Raw genomic sequence first — 21261 nt, forward strand, 5'->3', positions numbered from 1 at the left:
CCTATTTCCAGCGACAGTGTTTACAAATGGAAAATGTGTGTTGTTTCGGGAGGGAAATGAGCGCCATTTCAGACAGGCGATGTAAGCAGAAGATTACCTCGGAGCCCAATAGAAACGAATCAGGTATAGATTGATGGCAGCCACGGCTCATTAACAAGGAATGTGTGTGTGTGTGTGTTTAATTGATGCGCTAATTCTCAGCCACTCAGGAAATGGCCCTTGGGTGGGTCTTCCAAATGGCACACAAATATTTACTATGGACGCAAACACTTTGGTAAGCACATCCACGCGAGCCTGGGCATGTAAGGTAAAGAGTGTCCTATGCTGTGATACAGTGCAGGGATACACAGGCTAGTTTGGCTAGCTGCTCAGCTGGGCTATGAAGTGCTTGGATGACTCATCAGCATGCATGAATTCCTCTATCCTGTCTCTCTCTCAACCCTAAGAACTCTTTGTACTGATGAAGTTAAATTCCGCCCCCGCTCCTCATCCAAGGCCAGATGCAGCCTGAGAAGTTTAGCACTCTGGTCCCATTTTCTGAAATGTCCCCAGCACACTCTGAGTAGGATGTTCCAGCAGGCAACCTGTGCTGCTTAAGTCAAGAAATCTGACTTTCCTGCACTCACATATCGCATTTCCTCTATGTGGGGTGCATCCATGGGTTTGAGCGCGCTCACATGGGGGGTGTGTGCGGGCTATGCATGACTTGTTTGGTCAATGCATCCTAAGAAGTGGGTCAGTATGCCCTAGTTCTCACTGTGTGGGCGTGCGTGTTTCTGTGTATTGCGTTTCAGTGTTATTTTGTCCCGATTGACTTATCTGCAAAAGCATTTTCTTGCTCAGGCTCTCCCGCTGTTCAGTAGCATGTTTATCCTCTTCTTTACCTTTCTCAAGGTGAACACGAGCTTTTTAATTCAACTTTCCTCTCGTGGACTCGTTCGCTTGCGGAAGGCTCGGAGCAACTGCATTTGGTCAGGTAGCTTATGTTTTGTCTTATTTAATCATGTCAGGCCATATTGAATTTACAAATAGCGGTCACGCTGCATGTGTAAGTGAGCTACCCTGTTGAGTATGTGCAGCAGGGCTGAGCTGCAGATTACATGATATAATAGTGTTTAGGCATTGCCTCTCCTTTTAAATTCCTTTAACCTTGACTCCCCTTTAATGCAGGGAGAACACATCTGCCAGGCTGGTGTCAGACATTAGTAATACACACCGCTCAGGCAGCATTGTCACTTTTTATTAACGCCCAGAGCTTTGCATGGACACCAGCTGTTGCATCAAGTGGAAAAGCCTTGGCGGCATGGATGACCTTGACTTTAACTGCCGCTCCTTTGGCTCTTACCCCCGTTTTAATTCTTTTGTTTGGTCTCATACATTTTAAATGGCTTAAGTGGATTACCATTGCTGACGATGAAGGTCGTTTAGAAACTCGCTTTTTTTAAAGATTGGGAAAGGGGAAAAACACTGGATTACCAAGAAGTGTGTTTGTTTGTTCCTGGTGGCGGTGGTGGAGGAAGTGTAATCTGGGGGTTAGGGGAGGAGAGCGAAGCTCACGTTTTAAAACTTAATCCGAGACATCTGCATCGACACGTTCAGTCGACCTTGTGGTGCGACCGAGAGTGCAGTGACCTTTCCTGTTCAGAGTGTCTTTTAAGTACCAGAGGAGTGAAACGGAAAGAAATAGATGAAGAGTCAACCAGCCAAGGGATGATGAAGCCTCACCCCCATCCCCATCATTTGCCCTCCCCCGCGCATGTACGTGGCTGACTGTAGGGGTAAAAATCATTTTAGACCGGTGCCTGCTCTGTCATTGGCTGACATTGTCAAGGATAATGGATAATCACCACAGAAACCATACAGCAGCTCATTGGTGTTGTGGGAGGAGGGGGTGGAGGTCAGGCATTTTGGGTGCCACCACCAATGAGATGACATGTTAACAGATGTGTAAGGTCATTTTCAATGTATACACCAGGGGAGAGCATGTAAAAGTAATGCACGCATTGTGAAAGTGGAGAGGAAGAGGGTCGTGTGCTTTAGGGGCTCAGGATGGAGGACAGCTTTCCCTATATTAAGGTCATTTATTTGTTAACAGAGCTGTGCCACTGAGCAGAACACATTTTCCCGTGCCCTTGCCGTGGCAGGGCTTTTTGACACCGGCTCTGTCATTAAATGCATCTCGAGAGCCTGAAGGGCCTCGCTTTTGTTTCAAGTAATTTGCTTTATGTGATGCAGTGAATGCAGCAGCTTTGGACCTCTTGTATATATACTGATATAGTGCAGTGTCAGTGTGTCCCCATGCTACCTTGTGTGCTCTGTATAGAAGTGTCTTTGGGCAAAAACATAGACAAGGTCAACTGTAATTCCAAAGGTTCATTGCCAGTAGCAGAGATTAACAGAATTCCCTGTGTTAAAACTGTCAGTGCTCTTTTTTTTTGTTTCCCTTTCTCTCACTAACTGTGGGGCTGACTCCCAGCATATTAGTAATGCTGCCAGGCTGTGTGGAAGGTAAACATGCGTACATGTTTACTGTGCCCATCAAACGTGTCTTTACAGGCCGTTCTATTATGATTGTGCTAAGCAGGCTGGCAGGAAAATAGTCTAATCCTGAGCATCTAAGATTAGCATGACAACAGACGTCAGATGGCCCAGTGTGACCAGGTTGGCTTTTGTTGTTGTCAGATTTAGGTCACCAGCTTAAAGATGGCCTTGAACTGTAACTGACGCTGATGGGCCAGTCTCAGTTAACTTATTCACTTCGAGGGAGTGCACCACAAAGAGTCTAATCAACCTATTCTAGACCTTTGGTATGAAAAGGTCTTTTTAAATTGCCAAGCTGATTGTTTTCCTACTGCTGCTCAGACTGATCATCTTAAATCCAGCGTCTAATCCCAGCTCACTTCCAAGGTGGCATTAAAAGTGCCACCTTGTTGCCCTTACTGTCATGACAACCTGTGGACCTTGGCCCCAAGGATGGATTTCAGGCTGATTAGAAGCCTGCCACCTTGTTGTTTCTGGCCCTCGCTGTTGCCCTCTATGTGAAATATTCAGCCCAGTGACTGTGTGGTGGGTTGCCATGGCCTTTCGTCATAATCACTGGCTGCTGTCCTGTCGTGTGACCCGCTATGTCGGTCCGCTCAGCGGACACCAAAGGTGAGGACGGCATCGGGAAAGGACACGGACAGCAGCTGAGGCGAGGTGGAAACTCTGTATTAATTAACCTTTACGGGATGCGGCCAGGACTGTCGGCGGTGCCCTGTATCCACGGAAACCACGCTGACAGGGTTCAGAGCAGAGGTCTCCCAGAGCAGCACTGCTGACAGTGTCATGGCAACTGGCACAATGTTCACCCCAGTGTCACTGGCTCTGCCCTCCTGACAGTGGTGTGGTGTGATAGGTGCACCTGAACCTTAAGCAACCCCTCCCAATAATATAGACGTGCTCGACAGTTAAGTGCACCTTGTCTGTTATATCCTTGATGCAGCTCTGCTCTGTTTATGTGCGGTGCACTGTAAACCTCCCAAAATGTGCAGAATATTTAGAATAGTAAGAGTTGAGCGTACTATTATAAAGCTGAATTTTATAAGTGGATAAGTGGAAATGTTTTCGGAATGTAAATGTTGTCTCATAGTTCATATGTCTTATTTGGTCTCTCTTTTTTATTCGTTTAATTGTTAAAAAGTAGTGTAGCACTGTAATTCTGTTACTTTAGGTATGCATGAGCAATGTAACTCATTACATGCTACAATCAAAGGGAATTAAATGACAATTACTTTGCAGAACAAGAATGATTCTCCGCTCTTGTTCTGCATGTAAAAGATACTGAAATTCACTACAAATATTTTTTTTTCACACTGAAAAGAGTGAACAATTGTTAGCAATGATGGGAAGTGACGCTGCAAACTGCTTCACTCGTGGCTCCACAGCTAAAACACAACCTGAGCAGTTTACAGTAGATTTAAAAGAAAAAACCATGGCTAAATGCACAAAATTAATAAAGACGTACAACTATAAAATGTGCTATAGGGAGAAAATGTCGCACAAACTCACAATACCTAAGGAAGGAGAATTTTCAGGAAAAAACAAGTTCACAGTGCTTAGTGTGTGAACCTTTGAGTTTATTTGGGTAACACTGTGGCGTGGTGGTTAGCACTGTTGCCTCCCAGCAAAACGGTTCCAAGGTTTCCTGCCTTTCTGTGTGGAGCTGTGCATGTTCTCCCCGTGTTTGCGCAGGTTCTCTTCGGGTACTCAGGCTTCCTCCCACTGTCCAAAGACATGCAGTTAGTGGGGTTAGATCAACTGGTGATTCTAAATTGCCCCTAGGTGTGAATGTGAGTGTGAATGGTTGTCTGTCTTTCTGCTAGCCCTGTGGCAGACCTGTCTGTACCCTGCCTCTTGCCCCCTGACAGCAGGGACCCTGATTTGGAGAAGTAAATAGATGGATTATTTGTAGCTCAAAGCACTCCTCCCATAAATCAAGTTACTTCTGGTTTTGCACTTCTGATTAAAGGAAAAAGAATCGGGGTCAAAAACGCGAAGCCCAGCTGGCCAGGTGTTAATAAAGATAACGCAGCAGTAAGATTATACATGCGTCTATATGTGCCTCCGTGCACACATTCGTTCCTGTGTCTAGGCATGAACGCTTAAAGGCTTACTAGTGTGCATGTGACACGGGGAGCGGGTGGGTGGCTCATGCTTTATGTAGTCCAAGGTTTGTGTCGTGTGCGATGCTGCTCAAGTGCATAAGGAGCAGGGGGCGGTGGGGGTGGTGGTGGTGGGGATAATCCACTGAAATGACAAGCTGCATAAGGAATTATTCACAGCTCTCACAAGGCCCTTTGCTTTTGAAAGACATTGCTGCGAGGGGCTTACTGCTCGAGACCTGAATGTTTTCAAGGTAGTGGGCCTGAATTTTCAATTTGGATCCAATCAGGCCTAATCTACATTTGTCGTCTGTTCGGTGGCTGTGAGGGGAGAGTGCAGAGAGGAGAAGGAGCCGTGTGCAGTCAATCTGAAATGTTGCTAAGTAACAGAGACGGCAGACAAGGTGGTGAAATGAATGTGATATAGTGCTGTGTAAATCCCTGCTTCTCACACAGTTTCTCCCCTTTTCTCTTTTTTCTCCCCCCCACTCCACCCAACCTTCTCGTCCTCCCTCTTTTCTGTCTCTCGCTCACTGCCATAGGTCCCCCCCATGTGAGATCTGCAAAGCTGAAAGGCGCCGCTGACAGAACCACAGCCAGGCCACAGGACAGACATCCCAAACATCCACAGCCACGGAATGTGTCAACATCTTTGTGGTGAAATCCCGCTGACTCCTCAGTTGCTTTTCACATAAGCCTCGAGCTGGGCCTTCTGGGATCCTGCGGCATTTAAAGGCATACAACAATGCCTGGGAGGCCTACCTGCCCCGGATTGTCTCCAGCCATGATTGCTGTTTTAACACAGTGGTGACTGTGCCCACTACAGAGAGGATCACATCCATCTAGTGCATCCACCCCTCCCCTCTGCTGTACACTGACTCGGTGAAATAGCCTGCCCGCTTTTTGGTATTTAGGAAGTACATGCCACTGTCAACCAGATGACCTAGTGGACATATTTCCCAGTAAGAAGTGCTGAGCCATACGAGGGGATCCTAGTATTGAACATGACTCATGGGGAGGAGCCTGGCCCTGAGACACACAAGGATTCAGCTGTTCTAACTTATCTGGAAGGTTTACTGATGCATCCAGTGGTGGCCGGGCCTGGGGCCACGGCAAGTGGGAGGTCTGAGGCTGCCCACAGCAATCAGGAGCAGGGTGATAAGGTGGGTGGGCCCTTCCAACTGCCCAACCATGGACCCACAGCTCCCAAGGGTGGAACCAATGGGCCCACTCTGGGTTCTTCTCAGCACCTCAAGAAAGCCCGCTTACTGCGCTCGGGAGCTTGGAATGATCCAGGGAACCAGCGAATGAGCTCACCCCCAGCGGAGCTGAATGGCCAAGTGGGAGGGATGCAGAATGGAGCACTAGAGGGATCTCCTCATGCTGGAGAGAGCACCCTGCTTGCGTCACTGCTTCAGTCATTTAGCTCACGACTTCAGAGTGTGGCGATGTCTCAGCACTCTAATAAACCCCCGAGTGAGTGTTCGTCTCCATCCAAGGCGCCACCTGCAGACAAAGAGCCACTACCTGTGTACGGGACAGCCTCAAGCCGCTTAAAGGGCCTGATGAGAAAGAGCAAACTTCAGAATCATAGCAACACACCTTACAGTCGTCGTGGACACAGCCAGGACAGACCCCCAGAATCACCTCGCTCAGCACACAGTGCCACGCCTCCTGCTGCTCCTACAGCTGCAGATTCAGTTTCCTGTGCAGAGCGACTGAAGGCCGTGGCTAACATAGTGAAAATCCGCTCTAGTCCAGCGCCTTCACCTAAGCCCAGTGTCGCCTGCAGTCAGCTGGCCCTGCTGCTGTCCAGCGAAGCCCATCTCCAGCAGTATTCCAGGGAGCATGCACTCAAAGCACAGCTCTCTGGAAGATCAGCCAGCGAAAGACTAGCTGCCATGGCAAACCAGCAGCACAACCAGGACAAAAGGCCACCCAGTCTGCCCGGAGCTCCAGACACGCTAAGCTCCTTAACAACCCAAAATGGAATGACAACAACCACCACAGTAACGACAACACTCCCTCGAATGGCCCTGTCAAATCCACAGAGCCCCTCTTTGCTGCGTGGCCACAGCCAAAGCTCCCCACCCACTCCCCCACGTGCTCCAAGCCACACTCACAGCCAGCCATCTCGGGAGAAACGAGGCTTTGACTCGCGTCCAACCCGCCCACCCCAGACATGCAGTAGCTTGCTGCTGCTGCTGCTGAACAATCACAACAACCAGAAGCAGCTGACCAAGAATGGGCATTTGGAGGACAGCTGTGGCATTCTGCCACCAAGTGGCTCCTCTTCAGTCACCTCAGACAGCGAATGCTCCACCCAGGAGCGGAGCCTGACCAAGGACAGCAGCGATGCCGAGAGCTCCTACTCGAGTTGCTCTCCCATTGACCTCTCCATGAGAAGCCGTGTCAATATGCAAGATGGAGGGCTCAAAACTACAGTTCCCTCTTCCTCCGCCTCTTTCACCTCTACCCTCTCTACTTCCGCCCCAGGTGCATTCTCTCCTCAAGCTTCTGCTCAGCCCCCCACCACAACTTTATCTCCATCTTCTACTGTTGTCTCCTCTGTTTCCACCTCTATTTCTTCCTCTTCCTGTATCTCTACCTCTTCCCTGGACAAACTAACAGAATCTTTAATAAACAAGTGGAAGCCAGAGCCATCAGGATCAAAGGTGTCCAAGGGCAAGGACCCTGAAATGAGCCCAGACCGAAAGTCCCACCCTAAAGTCACACTCATGCAGCTTCTTCTTGAGCGCAGAAATAATGAGATGGTTAAGAAAAATGTTGGTAACCAAGATTCACCTCTTGATGTAACTGTAGCCACCATGTCTCGAAACCAGCCAAAAGGACTGGTATCTTGGGAAGAGGCGAGGACAAAAAGCCCCATAGATAGGTCTGTAGCTCCAGCTCAGCCCCTCTACTCACTTGGCCGTGACCCAAGCGGTGCTCTGTCCCCATATTCCTACCCTTCCCCCAACGTCCAATCCAGCCCACTGGATTTGTGTAAATCTAAAACCTTCCCTGCTGAGAAGGCCTCAGAGCCCGCCTTCAGTGCTAGTAAACTGTTACAGAATCTGGCTCAGTGTGGGACAGCTTCCTCCCCACCCACCCCCTCTGGTAAAGGGCTGGGCCAGGAGCACGATGCCAGCAGGCCCCTTGCCCTTTTGGAAAGACTCAATGCTCCAATCGGCAGGACCACCACCACCACTCCACTCTCTGATGGAGCTTCAGGTAGTGGCACACCCTTCAGTAGGAAGGAAGCTTCTCCTCCTTCATCACAGATTGAGAACCTTCTGGAAAGGCGCACCGTGCTGCAGCTCCTTCTAGGAACAAGCTCAGCTACAGCGACTGTGAGCCGCAAAGACAGGCCTAGTGGCAGTGGCAGGAGGAGTGTGGAGGCAGCGGGGGGATGCAGTGAGAAGAACCCTGGTGCTCACGTCACCTGCGACAGCTCCAATGGCCCCCCTCTGGATGTAAAGGTCAAATCGGAGCTCATGGAGGACGTGGGACCATCCTCTGCCATGTCTGAGGACGTGATTGGCAGAAAGAGGCTGAGTTGCTATGAGAAGAATAGCCTCGTCTCAGATTCCCAGCAGGACTTAAAGGCTGAACCCCGGCCTGCAGAGGTTATAGCAAAATATGGCCTCCTCAGCCAGTTGCTTAAACAACAGACTGCTACCTACTATACCAGTGCTGCTATGCAGGCTGACACACAGCTCAGACAGGTTAAAGAGGAACAGAGGGAGTATCCGAGCCCAAGCCCTAAGAAGAGGCGGCTCTGTTCAGATCGGACTGATAATTTGAGTAACATCAGCTCTCCAAGAGCAGTGGACAGTGGTGACACAAATATTTTTGCCTCCTCTGTTGTTCCGGTAGAGCCTGAGCAGCAGAGGACTCTAAAGGAAGAAGAGGTTCCTCCAAAGAGCCCACCGAGTGAAACCCTTACACGAGAGAGCCGGGGCTTCAATGTGCTCAAACAGCTGCTGCTCTCCGACAACTGCCTAAAGGAGCTGTCCCAGCAGCCCCGGGGGGCGCCCAGTCCTTCCGTCCTCCAGACCAACGGCAAGGCCAACGGTAGCATTCTCACTCAGCCTGCCCAAAATCACAGCTTCCTCCAACTGCCCAGCTGGCATCCCCACGGTTCCCTCAACTCAGGGTTTCCAAGTAATCTCAGACCACTACCCACCCCTCCTCCAGGTGACAGTTCTCTGCGCTCCCCTTGGAGTCGCCACCCGTCCCCGTGGCCCATCACTCAAAAACGGGAGACGCCTACTTTAGTCAAACAGGAGCCTGAGAGCCCTGTGCGGTGGAGTAGTCAAGAGAACGAAGAGGAGGACGAGGGTTGTGACTCAAACCCAGACTCTCCACGGCTCTCGCGGTCCAACCCCATCCTATATTACATGCTGCAGAAGGGCAGCATCCAGCTAAGGAAGGAGGGGAGAGATCAGGCAGAGGGAGCCCATTCTGTGGTCAGAGTTAAAGAAGAGCCTATCAGTGACATGCATGCCTATGAACGCAGCCTGAGCTCTACCCCTCAATCACCCGCCCACAACGACAAGCACAGCCATGAGAGCCAGGGGCTGAGCCAGTCGTCTGAGTAGAATTTGTATCAACTGCAGAAAAATAGAAATGGAAAGAAATTCACTGACTCTGTTTGTTTTTCATTTTTTGAATGACTTGCCAAATTGGTCTGATGAGACAAATGACAAAGAATGCAAATTGAATGATTTTTTTTTTTTTTCAGGTGGCATAGAGCAAATTCAGATGCACTTCTGCATCGATTTTTAAATAGTGAGGTCATGGAACGGTACAAAACAGCTGTATCTTAGCAGAATGCCACAAAAGCCAAAACTGTGCATCAGTCACAGATCAAACCTTCCCATCACTGATTGTCATGCTCTACATTTTGTACTACAATGTTAATTACGGAGCCCTCCTTTATTATTGTTTTTTTTTTTTTTACACTTTCTTACTAATTGAACTGTACACATATCACTACTCCAAGTCCTCCTGTTGCCTGCCATAAAACATTTAGAAAGAACATTTCAAGCAACATCCATTATTGATGACTCTAAAAATGTTAGTGCTCAGTTCAGTGGACATTTATTTATTTTCTCCATCAGAACATTTCCAGATAGACAGAGACCCATCAATTTTAGATAAGATTCCAAATAGTCACGGCGGTCTATTACAACAGTGTCCGTGCTAAAGTCATTCAGAGGACCTTAAAAACGGCATTCGGCGAAGATCCCGCCGCGACGAATGCTTTGTTCCTCGGGATTCACAGTGTGGCACAATTACCAGTGGAGAAGGAATATATCGTTGGCGCTTTAAACGGTCACAACTCATTGTTTTCGCTTTTATTTGAAGTGCGTGTTTCGAGGCCAATATTCGACAGTGCAAATTCAGGGCACTATGTTTGCAGATTGAGCCGTTTGGAGCAGATGGGTCAACAGAGCAAGCGCGGCTCTTACAGTTGAGCAACTGCGTGTAAGCAGGTTTCTAGAGCAACAGTTAAAAAGGCAGTGTGTGAGAAACTTATCTTGCGACCCTGGTTAAACCCAAGGCACTTTTCTTCATGCACACAGAAACTTTTGAGTGTGACGCACATGGCTTTTTCCTTTTCATTTCACTTAAAAGGAGTACCCAGACTTTGCACTATCGAGTCCTTGGAGTCCTTTTCAGAATCATTTAATGGCATGTGATAATAAAAAAGAAAAAACAGTCAGTATTGTTATCTGTTGAGAATTTGACAGTTTGTGATTTTTTTTTTCCCTTTATTTCTTCACTATTGTGGTTTATAGATTTTTTTATTGTTATTATTATTTGTTTGTGGCAGTCTCTTATCTCATAAAATGTCAAAAGAATTGCATGATAATAAAGAGAAGACCACAGGTACATCTTTGTTTTGAAAGCAGCTGGATGTGTGTACCTGCCCCCAGCAATCACCAAGACCTTTTGGTGTCTTGAGGGATATCTGGTTGATCTAGCTCCTTATTTTTGGATCGTACTGTACTCTTTTCAGTTGATCTCACATACTGCTTTATCGATTTTAGTCTCGTGATCTTTTTACTACATATGAAGTATGTCTCTTCAATTATTAATACATTTTCACAATGGTTAAATATATTTGTGTAAATAGTACTTTCAGTATGAAAGATGACTATTTTGTAATGTTTAAGAAAAGATATTACCCTAGTTTTTAATGCCCTGATATGTAAATATGAATTATATGCGTACAAGTGTACATACAAAGGCCGAGGATGCTATGCCCATCGTTTTCCTTTTTTCTTTTTTTCTTTTGGTTGGTTTGTTCTCTGCATGTGTCTCTATGTGGTAAATGATAATCTATCCTGCGCTGTGTTGTGTAATAATGTCTGACTTTCCTCACTGCTGCCTGTTGCATGCAGACGCATGGGAACTACCTGTGTATCCCTACTGGTGATGGGGGAAAATGTCAAGTCTTAAAATAGGTCTTTTATATCACAGAGAGAGAGAGGCTGGTTTAGAATATGAACAGTCCCTAAATAACCACAGACTGTTGAGCAAGTTGATTTAAAAAAAAAAATGTGTGGAAAAATAAATGTGCATTGAATATTTTTGTGATTATTCTTTTCTGTTACTGGTTAACAAAGCTCTGTGGAAGAGTTTGGGGGGATGTAGGTGGGGGATTGACGTACAATCATAGATCTGCATTGTGCATCTAAGAAATACATTTGTAGCAGCAAATATATATATAAATATATATATTAAAAAAAGGATGTTTCATTTTTTTCATGTGAAGACCTGAAACATTATTTCATTTTTTTATGTTTTCATTTTTGGTGTTCATTTGCACTGATATCTGAAAAATAAAGGACTAAAATGCATGACCTAGTATGACTGTGTTCCTCTCTTTCCAGTTTAGCAGCCAGCAGTGTGCTGGGACAAATGTCGGGACAGTGTTTGCTCATTTGTAGCGCCCCTCTTCTTTTAACAAAGTCAAATAGTGAATGTGTAGAAGCTGAACTTTAGATGGAGGCGTGCTGTCCTATACTGTTCCAGACCATCAACAGTGCTGTCTTTTTTTCCATGATGCACAAAATGTTTTTAGTTTCAGGGCAGGCCAGTTCACCTGTAATCTTCTACTATGTTGCTGGTGGAATTGTGTATCTGAAAAATGCAAGGCCTTTTCATTGAGCCTCATTTACTAAGCTTACATTGTGATTTATTAATATTTTCATACCTGGATTTTTCGTACTTTAGAAACAACTTTAAAAGTCTCTCTGACCATGTATACAAACAAATGATAGCCTGGTTGCCTTTAAATTTGAATACTACTACTACAGCTACTAATAATAACACTACAATGGAAAAAAAGAATGTATGTAAATGACATTTAACATTAGCAGCTTCAAATAGCACTCTTCTAGTGGGTTCTGCTGAAAAGCATTTTGAAACTACATGCTACATTAGCATACACAGACTGATGCTACGAATGCACTGCAAACACTTTAGTCTCCCTCACAGCCACAGTCAGTTGAGAATTACCCCAACATGCATGTTTTTGCACAGGGAGAACATGTAAACTGTACAGACAGGGTCAGACCAGGCCATGTATTTAATAAGGCATTCCAGGATCATAAAAAATGACATTTTTAGCCAAAATTAGACACAACCACATCTTTTTAAGGCTGCAACAGGCCGATTAGATTTAGCCCAGATGTTGCTTCATTGACATGATCAGCTTAGTTGTTGTGAGCAGTCACTTTAACACAACCAAAGCAACCAGCAGTGAAACTGAACAACTACTGCACCCCAATATCAGAGTAAGGTTTAACATTAAAGCACATTATTATTTAAAGAAAATGACATCAAAGCCAAACAGCGCTGCGTGCAATCAAAGAGTCCGGTCTATTAAAAGAGTGAGAGGATGTCCTGTATTTGCCCCTAAACCCCTGCTTCTGAGTTGGCTGCTGTTCACTGTGTTGCCGAGTCTTTAACAAAGGCAGGAAAGACACTGAAAGAAGGGAGGACACGTGAAGGTCACCAGATGCACACCGAGTGCCCAAGGATGTGCCCTACACAAATGGAACGTATATCTTTGATTTAGAGCCTACAATAGATTTCTTTGTGCGGTCGTTACAAAACCTTAATTCTCGTGTCCCATCTGAAAAATTATCCATTTAGCGATAGTTTTCTCGACTTGAGAAAAAACAGCCTGTAGCGTGAGATTTCCTAAAGGTGAGGACAAGTTCAAGCTAAACTTCCCCTGCACCGTCTGAATATGAAGTCCAGCGAGTGAACAGACAGCTTTTTGTCTGCAGTGCACTTTTGAAATTGCAGCACAGTTCCTCAGCCCTGACTTCCCTTTTATTTAATCCTCCCCATGACTGACTGCACTCTCTTTAAACTCCCAGTAACCTTTCCCCTCAGTGAACTTCTCCATTTCAAGATTCTTATCAAGGCTGAACTACCAGTAACCTCTCGATTTCCTCTGATTGCCGGAGCAGCGGCAAGCTTAAAGTAGGCGGCTGCGAGTTTAAGCTGAGGTCAAGGTGTAAAACTTGACAATCGACTGTTTGTCTGTGGCTTCGCTCTTTGATTTCCTGACCTCAGCATGAGGCCAAAAGGATGTAAACGCTGCACATAAGGCCGCCAGCAACTCAACTGCAGACCGAGCACTCGGAAGTCCCACGACAGACGTTTTCATAGTTACGAGATGTCCAGAAATGATTTCCTGGCATTGCAGATGCTTAGTCTCTGACAAACAACTTAATGACTGCACTTAACGTGCTGGGCCAAGGGTTTATCTGCATGGGAACTTGTTCGAAACAGCAAGCCTGACGACTTTAGTGTAAATGAGATGCTTTCCTCTTTATGTGCTTTGTTTATTCACATGGAGGCCATACAGAGCTAACACTTGTCACCAGTCGTCTTAGTGATGGGTGTGATAAATCCGCTCCCAGATGTTTCATCGCCCTTTTCTTAGCGAAGCCTTTGAACTTTGAGCATGTGATTTGACCTCAAATGTTATGTAAACATACGCGTGCGCACACACACACACACACTCTGTCACACATACGATCTAATTAGCATTTTATGGGTCTCATGTCCCATTTGGAGTGTCATTAAAGTAGAATATATAAATAAAAGGCTGATATGCCTCACAGATACCAGTCCAACTGTTTCTGTACTTTGCCTTGAGGTGATGCTTCTCCAGCGGCTGGATGAGCAGAGCCACAAGTCAGTATTCAAAAGGATTGAAGCGAAACACCTGGGGAAACTCATGCACTAAGGAAAAAAAGGTCCCAACGTTTGATTTCACAACCTTATACTAGCCCTCCCTCCCCGAGGCTTTTGAAGATGTACCTCTTTGTGAAGTCTTTCCCTTAACCCCCCTCCAGGGTCATGACCTCTTGCCTCACCTCCCTCGACCTGACCTGGCTGATCCTGTTTCCCGGGACAGGATCAACTGTTGGCCCCGCAGCTGTAGCTCCCCCTCCCCTCTCTTCCTACCCCCCCCCCGACACCTCCTCTGCACACATATGCACTCAAACCACAAACCACATCTCCCTGCTTCCGCTCCCCAGCAATACACTCAGGCCACTCTCGCAATCTCTCATGTAAATATGACAAGTGGCGGCATGGCTCAAGCCCTTTCTTTTCTTTTGAGCTCGATAGCCTCTTGACCCTCACTGTTTCCCATGGCCTCCCAGTCCTCATACATGATGTGGTAATTATTCACGAATGACTAATAGCCCAAATGTGCAGAGAGGCTGCAGAGAGGGTGAACACTGCAAGTGAAAATACAGCAGCTCTGATCAGAGATGGCAGTTTTATAAAGCTTCCTTACTTATGTCCATGTGCAGGCCTGTAAACAGGCCCGATGTAATATTCATGATGAGTGAGAGTCCCTGTAGTCCACAGAGCAGGCTGTCAGCTTGAGGGATCTTGGCTGACACTAAAAGAACATGGATGGTATTTGCCATGTCAGATAAGCACAAGGGTAAATGTTTTACAAACTGGCCAGGGAGAGCTAGCAGTGTCAGTCTCCTGTCTGCCGGCGTCTTGTATTGCTTCTGATCATCTCAGAAAGTTTCTCCTTTCAAAGAAGTTCTCGCTTACACATCCTGAGGTATTCGATTAGTAATGACGGGAGCGAGCATTCCTGTTTTCATAGGCGATTAAGCTCACGCTTGATCTGAATCTTAATTTTCTCCGTTTGAAATCGAGTGACAGCAAACAATGAACTGCCATCTCTTTATTTTCCACCTCTCTCATGTGAACGATGTCATCTTCGAGAAACGTTTTTACCGCTAATTTCCTGTATGAATCGTGACACTGTGGTTGATCTGCAGGGTCATGAACTTTTCAAGTAAACATCTCTCAAAATCCCCGGTACAGTGAGAAAGGGCAGTTTAGTGTCAACCAGTCTGGCTAAGACCAGCTTGGGATGTGAACTTTGTGCAGACTTAGGATGAAGCCTGCCAAACTTAACTCTGTTGAATTAGCTTTCTAATATTCAACTCAGTGTGAAGTCATAAAGGGAAAAAAACAGAATGAAGCTGTATCTGGCAGTCAGAGGGGATTTGGTTGCATTTCAGAAAGTGAAGATGTTATGTTAAGAGCACTTATTAGTTTGACAGCATGATACAATATTTAGAAGGGAAGACGATCCATAAGACACGGGGAGGAACACCAGTTTACCTTTATATGGGAATATAATAGCTCCAGATTATAAATGCTGCCCCTGTACTCGTGTGGCATGCCTCATATTTTAATCATTAGCTTGTTTGTTTAGTGTTGAGTTTTTTCAGCCTGCCAGCAGCAGGAGTTTATGGACGACAAAGTCTTGATGTTGCTATGAAATTTTGCACAGATGTCTATGTTTCACAGGAGATTAATCTTATCGACTGTGAGGAACTTTAACTATAGGGCCACTAACAGAAACTGAATTTTTTCTCTTTTGCATTTAAATATGACATTTTACGTCATGGTAACCAGGTTATATATGATCTTGACAATCCCACGACTCTTCATTCATCACTGTGGTTCTCAAACTGGGCCCCACAGCAACTGCAGATGGAGCATAGATGCCCATTTTTGTAGGACAAATGAATCTTGATTTTTCTTTATTGTCAATAACTTACTTTATTTAGGAAAATCTTGCTGTGTAGCTTCAAGCTGGGTGTTTTTGCCATGTTACTGTTTAAAGGCTGGATGAGTGAGGCGTAGAGCTAACAAAGGAACTGGGGGACACAGTCTAGAAACTTGCAGTTACAAGGTAAGGCATACATGTCCTTAATTTATCTTAATTTACAATATTAAGATCATGTTTTAAATAAAACTTGAAGCTAGACCGGTAATGGTCCGGGGCCCAGGGGTTGGATACCGCTGCTTTAGATGGAAAGAAAATGGGGTCATCATAAAGAGTGTGATTAATTGTATTGTTCAGAACTGTTGTATGATTGTCTGCATTATGAACTGCCTTCATTCTGGATGTCATAGATTCAACAAGATGCAGGAAGCATCACTTACAGATATTGGTCCTTTTAACATGCTAGTATCAACGCAGCTCAAGAAACCAGTTTGTGATTATTTAAATTTTGTAACCTGCTCGAAGCATGGTCAGCAACAACACTCAGGTACGTCGTGGTCAATAAATGATGCTGATAATTTCATGTTTCTATGATTTCTATGGTGAACAAACTTGTTTTTTTGAGATGACGTGATGCAATCTAGCAACAGTGGTTAGTTGCCTGGACTCACAATATCATAAGATCACACAAAATTTATTCACTGAGGTTATAAGAGGCAGAAACGCATACACACACCATGTGTATGCTATTGCTATTTATTGTAGTTTAACCTGTCAAGGACAAAAACGTGAAGAAAATTCTGTATCAAGCCTTGTAATCATAGCTTCCCTACTTTTTTTTCAAGCTTTGAGTGACAGCTCTGTGGCGCAGTGGTTAGAAATGTTGCCTCACAGGAAGAAGATCCTGAGTTTGAATCCACCATCTGGCCGAGGCCTTTCTGTGTGGAGTGTGCATGGGTTCTCTGGCTTCCTGCGACAGTCGAAAGACATGCAGTTAGTGGGATTAGGTTAACTGGTGATTCTAAATTACCCGTGAGTGTGAATCAAAACGGTTGTCTGTGTTTGTCTTCATTAGACTGGCGACCTGTCCAGGATGTACGCCGCCTCTCGCCCTGTGAGAGCTGGGATAGGCTCCAGTGCCCCCCGGCAACCCTGATAAGGACAACTATGTGAATTTGTTATAAATTGGAGGGAAAAAAAGGTGTGCATGATAAATTTTATGTTAACACACCACAAAATACCTCCTTAAATGAACTTAAAATAATCACAGAAAAGATTTCTACATTAATAAATGACTTTCTATTAGCATTAAGTATTTTTGTTGGGCTAATGTAATGTAATGGGTTGGATCAGCTCAATGAAGTTGGACTCAACTACAGTAAATAAGTCAATTCATCATTAATTAATTAAGTTGGCTTAACTCAAGTAAATTAAGTTGAAACAACAGAATCAGTCCCGTGGAAATGCTTTCCATTTTTTACGTGAATCCAAATAATTTTTTCGTGCAGGGAGTGACAGTTAATTGTGTACACAAAGAAGATGATACTAAACAATCCTCATGTAATTTCTGTCAACAAGGTCGAGATGAGCAGTAAAACACAGACTAATGCTGCTTTTGTTAAGCTTTATAAAAAAATGTACTGAATTTGAAACATAGTTTATTTGGGAAGTGGTGAAAGTCCTGCCCATTATCTGGGAAAGACACCTTGAAAATGGCTGAAATCCTCAAAAATAATGATCTTGTCAGGATACCCGACATCGAGCCACGACAGAGTTTAACTACTTCATTCTTTACGCTGTCATAAAATCAATGCTCCTGCTGCACTCTAAGCTTCAAAAAAGCAAAGGGGAAAAACACAATCAGTGTTATTTTAAAATGAAACAAGCTTTGTATTATTGTTGGCACGACAGCTCCCGAAAAAATGCAGTGATATGTCTTCACTGCCTGTAGACACTGCTGTGCTGCGACGGTTTAAGGCACCTGATCATTTCCATATCACATAGGAACATCTATGGTAGTCCCATTGAGTCTGTATTCTAATTTACTTAATAAGAAAATCAAATCCTGAGATGTCCACGGATCTTGCTTGTTTCCAGGAAAAAAAAAAAAAATAATAATAATAATATATATATATACATATATTCCACACTAAAGCAGAACCTTGGTCCTGCTTTAGTGTGAAGAAAAATGCTTTCAGATGACCCATCAGTTTTTACAGCTTCATGTTTTATGACATATAAATTTGCTGTTGGGGAACAATAAGTGAGTAGTGTTGAAAACAACCACTGAGGTTTGCTGCATGAAAAAACAAAGACTGGATTTGATTGATTTACTGATTGGCCGTCTGCTTTCCTTTGCAGCTTCCGTAGATGCATTGTATTTTCTTTTCCTGTTTATAAGTTACCCTCACATTAGTGAATTTAAGATTGAAATGAGGTTTAACTGAATGGCTTGTATTAACAAATAAGCCTTTAAAACAAATGATGTGTTTCAGTGCGATCGGAAAACCTGCACTCCTCGCAGTTATATGTAATTTTATGCTGACTCTTTTTCTTAAAGACGTCATGGACTCATAAAAAAAATTCAGATAGATAGATAGACTTTAAACCAAATCATTCTTGGACACTGGCTCGTATCTAAAACCCCTGAGGAAAAAAAACTGAAGAAAACCTGGCAGGTACAAAAGCAGACTCAAGAGCAGCACATGGCCCATAACCATACAGGTATTTCAACATTTTGTTTCCAAAACATTGTTGCAATATAATGTGTATACAGAAAGTCTGCTTGAAGCCAACCCAACCTGGTCTGTTTGCAAAGGGTCTTATTTTAGCCACACATGAAGCACCATAGTTGGTTCGTTTGCTTAAAGAGGGAGATCCTGGGGGGAAATGGGCACATCTCAAAACATTTTTAAGCATTAATTTTCTAGTTCTGCTTATTTTTATTATCTTTCAGGTTCCACGGAGCTGGTATAGCCAGAAAATTTGCTAAAATAAAGAAGCAAAACTGACTGTGAAATCTCATCGGTGCGTTCGTGGATTAACTGAATTCTACAATACAATAACGTGTAACTGTTTTATTCAGTATGCGGGGTAAACCTTTATCCCACATATTGGTGTGGCAGGTCTAAAAGGCAGGTCTATGTCCTGGAGCACGGGCTCATCATGTTGTTGCATTTTCACATATATTAGAAATTTAAATATATTTAAATGGCTTCAATAAGTAAATCCAGTTGTATCTCTGTGACAAGATGCAAGAAAGTATCAACATTTTACTCCTTTATGAAGTCATTAATGCGATGGACGTGTCTGCAAAGTGTGGCAGTTACAGTGGAGTCATTTATAGAGCCAAATTGTCAATTAAATGCTCGGCTGTTCTTAGGCTGGTAGCACTGGCATCACTACACAGGAGTGAAAATATTGCATGTAGTTTGGATCAAACTTTAAATACGTTATTATAAAATGTTTGTTGAAGTTCAGATTAGACCATATGGGCCCCATGAACTAACATGAATGCTACATCCTTGTGTTAAAGGACAGTTGTAATGTACATGCGTTGTTGTTGGATTACTGTATCGGGCAGAGCGTGAAGGAGGATTTTCAATGTCCTGGTGCGAGTGGAGCTATTATCATACAGCCCTCGGGCTCACTTTCGGGATCTGTTTTGATCTTCAACAAACAAGCAGACATCAGCTTGTCAGCCAAGGATCTGCAGCGGCTTCTGTTTGACTTTGCCAATTGATTCATCAACTTATTTTCTGATTGGTTTCCTGACAGCTTCCCCGATTCTCTGACTGATAGCTCTACTTTTTGCCTTGAGGTCAAACTGTGTGATGTGTCTGCTCAGACAAGAAGGCTGTTTTAAGAGGCTGCCCTGGGTGTTTAAGGTAACCTTCACACACTCTGTGGTGGTCAGTGAATAGTTCAGCACACTGCACATAGAAGTATAAAATATTGATTAAGGCACCGTGCTGAAAAATGAAAACAGACTCTGTGATTTATAATGCTACTTGATTTGGCAAGTGGAATCATTTTCATGTTTCATTCCTTTTTCCACATTTCTGCTGCTGCTGTGTGGGGCTGTGATTATGCAAGCTGGTGCTCCAAAGGAGGATGTTGCCATCTGCTGGGAGAAAAGCTGAATAGCATGGGGTAACAGCACAACCTTGATTTGTTGCTATGACAAAATAATGTATTAATACTGTTATATATTTATATTACTATATGTTTATGGATATGAATTAAATTCAAACTCAGTTTGAGCTAAATCGCAGTTATTGTTATAATGAAACTACAAAATGTACACTGATCAAATCCTGTTTACATCCTCAGTTCTGTTGCCAGATCCTTCTTCCAGTGCCATCATAAAGTTCTGATGTTTCCCATTAATATTTATATGTACTAGTTAGATGACACAGTTCATGTTAACAAAGCATGCTGACAGCTACAGTTATAACTATTACAACAATGCTATTCCTGAACATCTAAAGGATGACCCAGTTCTGTGTGAGAGGACTGTTCTCTTCCATCTTGCACTGAATTAATAACAGCTGACAGACCTGAAAGCCCAGTGTTTGGATGTTGGTGTTATTATCTCGGTCTGAATAATTAGGACAGAATGTGGACAGCTGAATTCAGTGCCTTACACTTGCAAGACCCCCACGCTGGCGTTCACAAACTATGAAATACCATAAAGGTAACAGATGTCATGAGCTTTGAAATGTTGCTGTGATAGGAGAAAATGATCATAACTGCCCCTAATAAATGAACAAACCAGGAATGTTGTCAGTCATCTTTAGCCTGACAAGCAGCCTTTTCTATCCTTATCATCCTTTCATGGAAGGGGATGGCATTTTTTGCTCCAGAACCCCGAGTGAAAACCCCGGGTGTGGAAATTTGACTGTTATATAATTGTAAAGTAGCACCTCCTTGAGGCCAAATGATTCCTCTCATCTTACAGGAGGTAAGGATCAGGAGTAGAAGGTGAACACTGGGCACCGAGCATGGAGGCATACTAAAGGGAAAGGCAGTTCTCAATATATGAGAATTAAAGTGAATCTGATACTAATACATCACAAAAAACAACAAAAACACGACTCAGATAGAGCAAACCACTGCTGAGGTAGCTCAGTCTAGGCAATATTTACTTTTAATGAAATAATATTATAAATTTTCTATATATTGAGTTTATTTTCTATGTTTTTAAAATGCAATTTAAGAATTTTTTAGTGCAGTAAAAACAAATTGCATGCCTTTGTCATTTGTCACCTACTAAAGATCCATTTTAATATACTTTAACACAACCGGCAGATGTGAAACATAAAAGTGTGATCAGAGGTCAAATGTTCAGATTCAAACTATAATGTGATATTTAAACTCACCGTATACCAGTATCATTTCCTAAATGTTGCCAATAGGCAGCAGAATTTTAAGCAAAGTTTGAGAGATAACAGACATTTTATCCAAATTTGACCCTATTTAACCACAAAGAAGAGGCCAGAGGTTCAAAGTAACGTGATATTTAGAATTTTCATA

General features: G+C 44.0%; 1 protein-coding gene across 4 annotated transcripts in view; it reads left to right on the forward strand.

Annotated features, from left to right (window-relative positions):
- nrip1b (nuclear receptor interacting protein 1b) overlaps positions 1 to 11515 on the forward strand; it is a 38659-nt gene extending 27144 nt beyond the window's left edge. For all 4 annotated transcript variants that reach the window (XM_085288226.1, XM_085288230.1, XM_085288229.1 and 1 more), the window contains exon 2: positions 5186 to 11515. In XM_085288226.1, coding sequence (XP_085144352.1) covers positions 5648 to 9247 — 3600 coding nt within the window. In that variant the 5' untranslated portion in view covers positions 5186 to 5647 and the 3' untranslated portion in view covers positions 9248 to 11515. The remainder of the gene's footprint in view (positions 1 to 5185) is intronic.
- The last annotated feature ends 9746 nt before the right edge of the window (positions 11516 to 21261 follow it).

This window comes from Mchenga conophoros, linkage group LG10 (genome assembly GCF_057382185.1).
Source record: "Mchenga conophoros isolate Kocher_MC1m ecotype Shallow Benthic linkage group LG10, M_conophoros_male_GT1.1, whole genome shotgun sequence".
NCBI classification, from domain to species: Eukaryota; Metazoa; Chordata; class Actinopteri; order Cichliformes; family Cichlidae; genus Mchenga; species Mchenga conophoros.